General features: G+C 38.0%; 1 protein-coding gene across 1 annotated transcript; it reads right to left on the minus strand.

Annotated features, from left to right (window-relative positions):
- Positions 1 to 350: 350 nt before the first annotated feature.
- On the minus strand, positions 351 to 10,274 carry LOC132550437 (uncharacterized). The gene is made up of 4 exons (XM_060214538.1): positions 10,249 to 10,274; positions 2,560 to 2,675; positions 1,647 to 2,286; positions 351 to 646 (listed from the first exon to the last, which is right to left on the minus strand). Exons 1-4 carry the CDS (start codon positions 10,272 to 10,274, stop codon positions 400 to 402), a joined length of 1,029 nt encoding a protein of 342 aa, XP_060070521.1. The 3' UTR covers positions 351 to 399.
- Between the last annotated feature and the right edge of the window lie 394 nt (positions 10,275 to 10,668).

Here is a 10,668-nt window from a genome sequence, read left to right on the forward strand (position 1 = left end):
CAGAAAGTCCTCGAGAGTTTTGATAAACAGAAAGGCAAATATAATTAAAGGGTTGTATACAGATTCTAAAAACGTCGAAAATACTACAAGTTATCCGATTTAGAAAGAAAACAATGAGAAATGAACTATCAATAAGAAATAATTCAATACCATTGTGTCTGCCCAGGACGTAACTCATAGATATCTTTCCGGGTGGCGCCACCTCGTGGATACATATAACTTCAAAACAAAAACAATGTAATTTATCCGATAGGGGGCGATACATTACATTTTATCACAGATTTATATAAAAATAATTGAAAAAAAAATTCAACGAAAAATAAACAATTGCTTTAAAAATGTGTCTTTAAATTGTTTTAAAGTAATTAATTGATAATAAACGATGAGCAACTAAGATTCCTAATACACAAAACTAAAGTTCTTCCATCTATGTTTGATGCCTTCACGTTTCTGAAGTTCCATACGCTGTGCGTGTATCGTTTCAGAGATCCACTCCTTATGTATAGTGAATGTGGCGGGACGTCTGGGGATAGTGTTGTAGAAGAAGGTTTCCATATTTTCCATCTTGACCTTCGGACCGTCCTTCTCTATCTCCGGCTCTGGAACCGTCACGTAGTAGGGCAGCCGCTTGGAGAGGGTCTTTTTCCTACAAGTGGACAACAACACGTGAGATAGTGATGATACATATAGCTATAACAGAGCCACGGTCTCGTGGTACGTCAACCTGTGCTCAGTACAATTGTGACGTCACGACTAATCCATCGAGCACAACACAGGACGTCGAAACATTTAACACAAAATACCCATACCATAACCAGTTATAACCATCTCCGAGTATATCAGTTTGATATAAAGTCAAACTAGTTTAAGTTGCGTTTTTTTCAAACGTCTACATTTTACGTTACGTAACACACCTGCGATACCGTGGTTACCATAGAAACACATGTATAAATTAAGAACTCACGACATATGATGAACCAGTATCCCATCGTTACAAATTAAAAAATTACATTGACGTCAATAGCAAAGAACCACCAAGGTTTATAGAAGATTGACAGTCGATACCAAAAAACATTTACAAAAGCTCTTTGGTGGTTCTGAACCGATACCATTGAAATTACAAACGACAGCAAATTATCACAGAATGTTCACGTTTTAATTAATATTTGTTAATGAAACGTCAACCAAGAAAAAGCCAAAAGCAACACATTCTAAACTAACTCATTCATAAACACGAGACCCATTAGCTTATATACAAAATCACACACATTAGCTTATATACAAAATCACACACATTAGCTTATATACAAAATCACACACATTAGCTTATATACAAAATCACACATGTTAGCTTACACACAGGACACAGACTAACACAGACATTAGTGGTTTGATATATTTATACAGATTATGGGTTGTGAATTTAAAAGAAACAGAGGACATAAAGAAAGTTAGGAAAATCGATCAAAGCAGAAGCTGTTAAACCATAAAGACTGAGACAGTACAAAATAGTATATAGTTATATACTGTATACAATGTGTATCATATATAGAATCATGCAAGACCAACAGGCAGTGGTATAAAATGTGTTAACAGTAGAGGGTGGGATAAAGCTAGCGGGCGTATACATTGCTAACTAGTCTTACTTTAACTTGTACGGATCGCCATGAACTTCAAATCTCCACCCGTATTCTTTGACATTTTTGTCATAATTTTCCGCCGTCGTTGGGCGGCAGTAAGGTTCTTCCGGTATATAATATACTTCTGGTGCAGGTGATGTGGGAGGTGCAGGCGAAGTGCCTTCCTTTGGTGGCACAGGGGCCTGATAAACCTCCACAGGTGAACGAGTTGGCCCCGCTGACTTGACCGGGCGCTTAGGCGCCTGCGCCCGGTCACGTCGTATGACAGCACTCTTGATCCTGTCTCGGCGTGCCTGTTTCTGGTCCTCCTTTGGAGTTTCTTGTTTAGGAGGAGGAGGGGTCGGGGTTGGTAAAGTCTGAGAACTGGGCGTCTCCCCAACCTCCGTCTCTGATACACTACTGCCAGCCCAGCATTGGAGAGGTGTGGGTAACTCTAAACGAGGTACCCTTTTAAAATTATAAATGGGCGCACTCTTTGCACGCACCTGTAGTCCGGACTCTCGACCGGATTTTGACGACGTACTGGACGTTGGTCTGTGTTTAGTCGGCGTCGGCGTCGGTCGATAGGGTTTGGGTGTGCGAGGTGATGGCGGGTTGGGCGCCGTGTAATATTTACTGTCCCGGAACTTGTACATCGCCTCCAGATCTGCAACAGAAGTTATGTTTAATGGAGGTATATATATCTTATCGCCTGCAAGGCAAATATTCCCAAAACACGAATAGTTCATTAGTCGTAAATGTAATGAAGAGACCTGCCCGAGCCTTGATAAACTTTACTAACTTTCTCTCATCCGTTAAAAAAAATGAATTAAACTATCTTTATTTATCTAATGAGTTTATTAATATACCAGCTGTCTTCTCTGTATATCTTTAGGTAATATATGGTGATACATGTATGATGTAACACGTAGTTACATACCGTATGTGGTGGGCATGCCCAGCCTCCTTTCCGTGTATACATCCCGTACAGCCGGGTACCATCCATAGGTGTGTTCCTTCATCCCGGGATGTTCGGGTAGGTTAGGCAGGGAAAACCTACAACACAAGTCAAACGTGAGCAACTTCAACAAAAAGCACATAAATTATCTTAACATGAGCTCTTACAACGGAATACACTGAAGTTCTCCTAACATGACCTTCCACAACACCATACATTGAAATTTCCGTAATATGACCTCGCACAACACAATACAGTGAAATTCTCGTATCATGACCTCTCAAAACACAATACTTAGTTTGTGAATAAGATATCTTTTAAACATGTGTTGAAATATTTCAATTTACTAAGTTTGTGTTTAAAGATTTCATTCTACTAAGTTTGTGTTTAAAGATTTCACTCTAACTCAGTTTGTGATTTAAGATTTCATTCTACATAGCGTGTGATTCAGTCTGATTTCAATCAATGTGAAGCGGTTTCTTTTTCAAATATGTATCTGTTTTACGTAACTACTAATTAGTTCTTAAATACACAGCTATATCAAAACATGATTGATATACTAATTAAAACTCGAGTATCTCAATACCATATACAAAGTAACAATAACGTACGCTACTTGTTCCATTTCCCACGGCGACGCCATGTCTCTGATGTAAACGATGTATTTCCTCGGTAAACACTTTACAATTTCACATATCCATTTTTTTTCAGAAAATAAAACACAGCTTATGTTACGGGCACAGAGAAGGAATGTGAATCAGTATAACTATTTGATCAAAGCAAACAAGAATCTCAAAGGAATTATTTTGAAATTCATGAAAAGATTTTAATTAAACTTGATGAGATTATAAATATCCACACATGTGCATCGACCGTGGTATAGATTGTCAATCGGGGTCGTACTCCTGTACTTAAAATGTCCCAATATCTATTTAATAGGTTTAGAAATTGTCGATATCTACACAATGGCTATCAAACAGTGTTTAGTTCATTCGCATTTTTATTGTTTGGTGCGATATTGTAACAACGAGACGAATCCTGTGTATATGGTTTGTTAGCCCAGTCGACATTTTCACCCTAACACGACATAATATGTTATCGACTCCGGAATCTCATACCAAGGTTCTGTGATAAAATCACATAGACTGATAAAACAACAGACAACTACAAGTCGTGTCGGGCAATTAGGCACATTCTTATTAGGAAGAGTTTAATTAGAATATAATATATACGTTTGATATTTGTCCGGGAGCGCTGAGGGAGAGCTTCCTTGGCTTGTAGAATACCCAAGACTCCGTGAGATTTCAACAAAGAATAAAAACGAGAAAATGTGCAAAAATGATCGGAGATATTTTATGATATGTTAGAGATAAACTACACGAACAGGTCTAAATTCATAGTTATTACAAATAGAGTTCGTTTTGTGCATGATACACTGCAGTTTCAAAAGGTCCATTACGCCATGGCATATCTCAGACAAACTAACCGAATCACGCGAAAGTGTATGTATGCATGTGCATTCATTCGTGCATGCGTAATGGAAAATCTACTACAATGTACTAGAAGTCTTTTAAGGTGATCATGCATTTCTAGAATTTTTAAATCAAAGTGTTCTTCGTGATACAATACACTACTCTCTCCTGACTTCACACTAGGACGATCACACGTCCTTTCTGTTTAATGGTTAATGTTGTATACAGTTAGTGGAATAGAAAATCAAGCTGTTGATATAGATTCTCATTACGTGTAAGTGTTGGGCTCATTAGCCTGTGTGTGGTAATGTAAGAGAGGGGGTGGGGAGGAGGGAGGGGGGGATGAAAGTCATATCAACTCAATTAAAGAAAAAACACATTTAAAAGGGACCGATACGCATGGTTGATATTTTAAACGATTTTTGGTTCCATGGAGGTATCACGGCTTGTTTTCGTTTTCCATTAGGTCGATAATTATAGAAGTATTCTGGATCACCATATATCCTATTATTTTCATAGTGGATTGGACCGTTAGTACATTTACCAAACAAACACACAAAATATATTCATGTGGACTTGTGTAAATGGCCAGTTCAGGAAACTAAAATTGTTACTGTGTCGAGAGAATACAAAGTATTATTACAATATTTCTGTAGCATGAAACATTTCCATTGTCCGGCGTTAGCCTGGTCTCATGTTTAATGTAAATAAAGCGATACATATATTCAGTATGAGAAGAGAAGACAGAACGGTGGAAGATTGGTATTGGCATAACTTCAAGCATATAAGCACTGAATCAATACAGGTCGCGATGGTAGATAAATCGATTAATAATATATATCATATACACGTTTATCTGGGGCAGTCCTGTGTTTCTAGGGTCCAGCTCTCGGAGTCAAAAGGACGACAAACAGTTCCGAACAGAGGTAACCGCCTCTCCGGACCCAAGATTAGATATCACATGAATGACACTTTTGTCGATTTCACAATTGAAATAAATTCTTTACATGTTAATCGATCAAATTGGAATTGGACGTGACTTGTATAATATCGACAACCGCCTGGAAAAAACGTTAGGGCGCAGCATATTACTTACACTTCTGTATTTCAATAAGGAATAAATTTTAACACCGATCGAGATGTGAATACTTTATGCAAATAAACATTTTCAACAATGAGTTTTAAATGGTGTACCAACGATATGGAAATCTCTATTGAATTGTCATATTTCTTGAAAGATGAAATCAGCACCCATGTCATACATAATTAATGTCAATATCATTATTTGAAACAGACATGCGCATGATTTAAGAGGTACGGGGATAGTAAACAGATTATTACTAAAGGATATGTCGCTTTTTATTTAAGAAAAAAAAGTCATTTCTCTGGCTGTTTCTCATTCTTGACTTGATATGCCGGAACATGATAATGTGTTTATTAGTACATACAGGGACGTATCATCGTTTTTTCCATTTAATATGTAAATAGTCCCAGCATGTCCTTGCATATCATTCCATTTATATCTATGTATGATTTATAAGCTATGTTTACCTTGCGAACAAACTGGTGATTTATATTTCAAGTACAGTGTAAACTCTTTGTAGAAGTTCTGTTTTGTAAGTTCACACCCAGCAGACACGACACCGGGAGCTACATGCTCACACTCTGTCAAGTGGTTTTGGGACACTTTTTTAAGACAGGGTCACATGACATCTCCTCCAGTACAGTAAAGTAAAGTCACATGACTCGTTCTCAAGGACAGTAACGTGTGCAGCTGGGTCTGGTATGATTGGTACTCTAGTACTGTAAAGCAGGATCACATGCAATGTTCTTTAAAAGGTCATATGACTAGTTATCGGGTTTTCAAAAATATTTATATATAATTGTGATGTGTCATTTAAACAATCTCTGCAGATATGATACATACAAACGATAAACATCAATAAAGTTGATATTTTTTTTATCTCATGATACCAACCACATCACGTTAGTGTCTAGCTTCTTAATAAACATATAATGGTTTTATATATTTATAAAATCTTCAGTATAGGACAGAGGTAAGTAAGGTCCTAGATAAGGTAGCGTTCTCTATACAGACCACTTGGAACGTGTGTGATCTCTACAAAATCATCACAGGCCATAACCATGTAGTACTTTAGCGGCGTGGTCAATAAAAACCAAACACTCTCACATGTCCGTTGCTAAGGTAACTATGTTTACGTGAATTAAAACAACATAACAGTTACATGATCCAGCTGTGAAATGTCACAATGAAGAAATACTTAAAAAAAGTTGTCCGTTGTAATTATTGTTTATGCTGCTGACAAATGTCTAAGAACTATTAGTTGCTACGCGACTGTCCGAGGAGCCAGTCCGTTAGTGACGATCTGGTTAAGTAGGATGTTTGGTGTTTTATTTTCCACCTTGCACATCAGCGGAGGAGATATTGATAAAGAACAGCACAGGTATCACTTCTATCGACATTAAAAATCAATGACCACTACTCTGAGAGCCTTGTAGTGATGTCCGATTCCATGGCGAGGACTGACAGTCTGCGGGAAGTATCCACAGCATTAATCTATATGTTATAACAAGGATTCAAAACCAAAGATCAATAAATAGCTGCTGCTTAAAACATCCATAACGATCTAATAAGAAGGAAAATGTTGATTTACATTTTTAAGCCAACAAGGGTTGCTGTAGTGTTTATGTTACCATGGCGATAATAATGATGGTATACAGTCCTAGCTTCCTCCTTTTTGCCTTCAGGTATCAACGTCATGTCCTTGGGAAGGACGGGTCATTGTTTACATTCGTTTACGTGAATAATTAATAACAAACACACTCGTCAGCTTATCGAATCCTCGACACCAGCCATAAAACTACAAGAACTCCAGTTTTATTGTCCTGTAACTTTCAATGTAACGATAAAGTTAAGATTCTGGAGTCACAAATGACTGAAATCACGTCAGTTGGATAAAAGCGATTATCGAAACCGGAACTTAGACGGAGCCTGTAGCAACACATCCAGATTAACCGGAAGTACTCAACAATTATACAGAACGTACAAAGTGAAAGTCAACTTCCTTTCTTTGATCTTGTGGACACACTTGACAGGACAGTTTGGTTGCCATGGAGGGGATAAATGGGACGTGTAGTTTAGGGAAACATACATTTGTCTTAAGGTGACTCGGATAGCGACATCTCAAGTTAAACGAATACGCAGAACCGGAAGCTCAAATGTTTGGGGATATTTCTTTCACGCATGCGTAAATGATTCTAAAACGTGTGCGATGCGATATGTGACAGCCTCTTACGGTACCCTCTCCCCACCTACACTGTAACAGACAAGAACAGAATACAAAATAATTTGTATACGGATGAAGCGGTATCGATGAAGTACAGGGACGAGGTTAATGGTATTCAAGCGGTCGATAAATATCGCGTGCACATCGCATCGTTTTAAAACTCACTCATCTTTACAAATCTGTGTACGGACATGACAGCGTCGATGTTTTAACGATTAGTAAATACTCGGCTAGGTTCTTGTATAACAATGTTACCACGGGTTTCTACTACCCCTGTTAATCAATCTTCACACCCTTCAACACAAAATAGGAATTCGTTTTGATTTCAGAATAATAAGTGTTTTCATTATCAACAACTAATAACTGATATGTCGGAATATAATATCTTATGTGTGTTTTAGCAAACGATACATAGAAAAGTCGTGAACATTTCAGACACATCCAAGCTTTGTTACGGTGTTGTATTCCGACACGTATGTCAGTGTGTTCTACAGACTTAAAGGGGCGACAATATTACCTACATAAGTCATACCTGGTCGTCAGGTGAATGTGTTTAGGTGTGTAAGGTAAATACAAATATATACACCTGGTTGTTTGGAAGACCTAACAAACAATCCTTTCCTTCACAGACATTACTAAGCATGGCAATTTTAAACGTAGTTTAACAATATTCATACATCATTACCAGTACACTATAACGGATCGCTGAACGAAATAAGAAGACAAACAGCTAACGAAATACAGATTAACAGAGGTTGTCGGAATGGATGAAGTACTACAGACTGCAGCATAAAAGTGTTATTTGGACGAAAATACATTTTGGTAATATATAAGCTGAGTTAAGTTCGTCCTATTGCCGAATAGTGTACTGTCGTCAAGACTCTGCCATTCTGCACTCGTTGACTTACAAAGAAATAAGACGGTTTCAAAAATTCGTAAATCAAATCGTTGGGATCAAGGAAAATAAACAACAGGCAATAAAACTATCAGTTTAAAGCCATCACTTGTACAAATGTAAACAATGCAACAAAGTAATTATAGTCAAGGCGATATAAAATACAAAAGGACATTATAACAACCGGCATTACCTTCGATATAAATGTAAAAAAACCAACATTAATCAAGAGAGATAATCTGAATCGGGGAAAAAAGTTTCAGATGAGAACAAAAGAATAAACAAAAGCTGTAACAACAGAGCAAAGAAACCAACACGAAATTCAAAGAGAGAAACATCTTCAAAATACACAATAAATGTTACAAAAACACAAGACAAAATCAAATAATATATTATATATTTATATTCATATTTCATTTCACGTATTACAAGATAGAACGGTCAGTTTTTTCATTGGTCAAACAAGCCTTGTCCAGCTGATGTCAGACAAAATATTTAACTTGTGATATTGCGTATCCAGCAACAAGATAGAAGAACGAGGAAGTACTCACTAGACAAGGTAGGAGAACGACGAAGTACTCATTGGACAAGGTAGGAGAACGCCGAAGTACTCATTAGACAAGGTAGGAGAATGACTAAGTACTCACTAGACGAGGTAGGAGAATGACTAAGTACTCACTAGACGAGGTAGGAGAACGACGAAGTACTCACTAGACAAGGTAGGAGAACGACGAAGTACTCATTAGACAAGGTAGGAGAACGCCGAAGTACTCATTAGACAAGGTAGGAGAATGACTAAGTACTCACTAGACGAGGTAGGAGAACGACGAAGTACTCACTAGACAAGGTAGGAAAACGACGAAGTACTCACTAGACAAGGTAGGAGAACGACGAAGTACTCACTAGACGAGGTAGGAGAACGACGAAGTACTCACTATACAAGGTAGGAGAACGACGAAGTACTCACTAGAGAAGGTAGGAGAACGACGAAGTACTCAGTAGACAAGCTAGGAGAACGACGAAGTACTCACTAGACAAGGTAGGAAAACGACGAAGTACTCACTAGACAAGGTAGGAGAACGCCGAAGTACCCACTAGACAAGGTAGGAGAACGCCGAAGTACTCACTAGACAAGGTAGGAAAACGACGAAGTACTCACTAGACAAGGTAGGAGAACGCCGAAGTACCCACTAGACAAGGTAGGAGAACGCCGAAGTACTCACTAGACAAGGTAGGAGAATGACTAAGTACTCACTAGACAAGGTAGGAGAACGACGAAGTACTCACTATACAAGGTAGGAGAATGACTAAGTACTCACTAGAGAAGGTAGGAGAACGAAAAAGTACTCACTAGACAGGATATGAGAACGACGGAACGTTTACAACTTCAAATCAAAAATGATATCTAAAAATGGCATGAGAGACATTTTGAAATGTCTAAGGCAAACAAACAGTTGACAGGACAGTCTTGGTTATCTGTATAAGTAAGGCCCTATATAACTATCAGACATATTGTCGCACCTGTAAGCCTGTTCGAGATTAATTTACCTGGAGGAGGAGATAAGGTACACATATCTACCCCAATGTCACACGAGTGGAAATGAAGGGTGTATTTGTTTCAATGAGGGAGAGATAACATGGGATGTGTACATTTAGGATAGCCATACAAACAATGTAAACGGCTGTGTTGATCGTCCCCTCAAGGACATTGTCGTTACATTTTATAAGAACAAATAGGTCTAAATTCTAACAGAAACAATTGACAATCTCAGAATAAACGTAAAATTTACGACTTTTGACCATGTAAAACATCATCCTTTGACAATGATGGAATTTGATGGGATTATTCACATATCTTGCTACGCTCTTCCTGGTTTGAGAGAGTCGGTCATCATCATTATTCACACCAAGAAAGAAATAGCATCGTTAATTGAAATTATTCTGTCAGTTCGTGCTGTTCCTTTTCATTAAAATGCCGTGTATTTAATTCACGTACCTCAATTTTCTCTGTTCTCCGCTCATTGTTGTACACCGGGTTGGTTTTTTACAAATAGGTCTCCGTTCACGCCGATTTTGTTACAAAACACACATTTTACTCTAGTGATATTTTGTTAACGCCTTTCCTTCACTGTTCCGCTATTCCTGAACAGTCTTAGAGTTTCATATTGGAAACACTAATTAGTTAGATTCGAAGCTCAATCTGCCCATCAAACGACATTACATGACATGTGTACGACAGTGCAGCAGTCATCGTTTAACATGTTTTAACAAACGACTTGGTTGCTACCAAACAGTGACACGATGCGAGTCTATAGCATGGCTGATTGGAGGAGACCGCCGTGAGCTGTCATTCCTTGGGGTACATTGAATCGAATGTCAAAACCGTTTATGACAAGTGTATGTGTTTATATTTGAT

Source organism: Ylistrum balloti, unplaced genomic scaffold (assembly GCF_031769215.1).
Source record: "Ylistrum balloti isolate Yb309-2 unplaced genomic scaffold, AGI_CSIRO_Ybal_v1 Utg369562, whole genome shotgun sequence".
NCBI lineage: Eukaryota > Metazoa > Mollusca > Bivalvia > Pectinida > Pectinidae > Ylistrum > Ylistrum balloti.

Bases quoted from the DNA above. Each gene is read 5' to 3' on its own strand.
- LOC132550437 (XM_060214538.1), bottom strand. From the start codon at position 10,274: ATGAGCGGAGAACAGAGAAAATTGAG. The intron at 2,676-10,248 runs GTACGTGAATTA...CTTGTGTTGTAG, and splicing joins GGAGAACAGAGAAAATTGAG to GTTTTCCCTGCCTAACCTAC. The intron at 647-1,646 runs GTAAGACTAGTT...GTCCACTTGTAG, and splicing joins GGCGATCCGTACAAGTTAAA to GAAAAAGACCCTCTCCAAGC.